This window comes from Echinops telfairi, unplaced genomic scaffold, assembly GCF_000313985.2.
Source record: "Echinops telfairi isolate 266 unplaced genomic scaffold, ASM31398v2 ScPeMD7_7;HRSCAF=31, whole genome shotgun sequence".
NCBI lineage: Eukaryota > Metazoa > Chordata > Mammalia > Afrosoricida > Tenrecidae > Echinops > Echinops telfairi.
In genome coordinates, this window is record NW_022103904.1 from 1,829,295 (window position 1) to 1,831,014 (window position 1,720).

Here is a 1,720-nt window from a genome sequence, read left to right on the forward strand (position 1 = left end):
TATTAATACAGTTTCTGCCTCTATAGATTTACCTAGCCTGGATTTCATATAAAGAAAATGTATAACAAAGAGGAAAAAAACCCAAAAACCACCAACCAAATGACAATAAAACACAGAAAAACTTCCGCTGAAGAGGTAACAGAAATTAAAAACTAAAACAAATTTTAAATGGATCAAAAGGGAGAACAAATAAGAACGTGCTAAATTTTACCCTAACTACATCTGCACTGGTCACTTTTCAGTGCATTCTGTCGGAGGGCAGAGTTATTCACCTCCCTGATCAGCGGTCAGAGGGGATTCACTGGCAGCCCAATCCAAGTCGGTATCCTGCAAATGGGTTTTGGGCTTTCACTGTCATCCACAGACTTCCACAAACTGGGTGCCAAGAATTTAAGCTCCAATACCTTTCACTCCTCTGGTCTTGGATTTTATTATTTGCCATCTGTGGATCACACAGGTTGGTGTGCTTCTTCACTGTGAGCTGTTACCTCACCTAGAAGTGTGCTTGTAACAACACAGACCTTTCAGAGCCCAGATGCGAGTCTCTCTGATAACAAGGCACAGACTATTTGCTAAATAGCAAAGGCAATGAATTTCTCTCTTTACTATGTTAGAAAAGAATGTATTTACTTGCTCTCTTGCCTTATAAAAAAGATAGAAGTCAGAATTTGGTTTAACATCTAGCTTGGACAAAATCTGTCTAGAAATTATCGAACTATATTTATACTCATATAATGGGGCTCCAAAGCATTCATGAGAAAATTACATTATCTTTTAATTCAATTTCTCAACAAACTTTTTGAAGACTTATCATAAGTGGAAGAGAGAGAATCTAAACCTAAATAAATCTTCTGACTAAACTGAAATAAAATCAAGAAAATAAGTTATAAACACCACACTGTCAAGTTAGGAAAATTAGAACAAATAATATATTGGATTCCTATTTCAATTTGACTTGAGAAATATAATTTGTTTTGTTTCATCATTTTTGAGAAATACCATTTGTATTACATTCGTTTGCTTTTTTCTCCAATTTTTATGATTAAATTAAAACATTTTTCTTATCACTTTTATTCTCCTGTGTGAGAAGCCAATTTTCCATAGGTATTTAAATTAGGTTTCGAGTAGAATCCACTCAATGGCAGTAGGTTTGTTTGTTTATCATATAAAGGTCCTGCGCTCCAAAAAACCAGTTGGCCCTTGTGTCTTGTTTGACCACACAGTCCAACTGGAGGAAATGCTGACCCTCTGTGTCAGGGGCCTGGGGGCTGTTGGCTGCACTCACCTTTCCCAGGGCAGTCAGCAAATGGAAGTCAATGGTCTCTCTGTATCGCAGGATTTGAAGGATCCCATCCAAGTATACCTGGTCTTTACTGAAACACCCTGGAGGAACCAGATTAGTGTTTATTTTTGAACATTTAAATACAATATTAAGTAATTAGGCATTAAATCATTCCTTTCACTATAGAGACCAACCCTGTATAAAAATTCTAGTTTGCCAGGAGTTTATTTTTATGTATCTTAGTAACACCAAGTGTATGGTCCTGGGGGAGCCATGATAATATGCACACTAGTTTCCTCTACCCCTAAATCCCAGCACCTCAAGAACTAAAATAACATTTCCCCCCTACTTATAAAAAATGACTGGTAATTTAAAATATGTGATCTTTAAAAATAATTATTCCACTAGCCACCACCACCACCCAACACCCAGTCATGC

General features: G+C 36.6%; 1 protein-coding gene across 1 annotated transcript in view; it reads right to left on the bottom strand.

The window, feature by feature from the left end:
- Positions 1-1,135: 1,135 nt before the first annotated feature.
- KIAA0895 (KIAA0895 ortholog) overlaps positions 1,136-1,720 on the bottom strand; it is a 51,267-nt gene continuing 50,682 nt past the window's right edge. The window contains exon 6 of the mRNA XM_004708153.2: positions 1,136-1,383. Within this exon, the coding sequence (XP_004708210.2) occupies positions 1,136-1,383 (248 nt within the window). The remainder of the gene's footprint in view (positions 1,384-1,720) is intronic.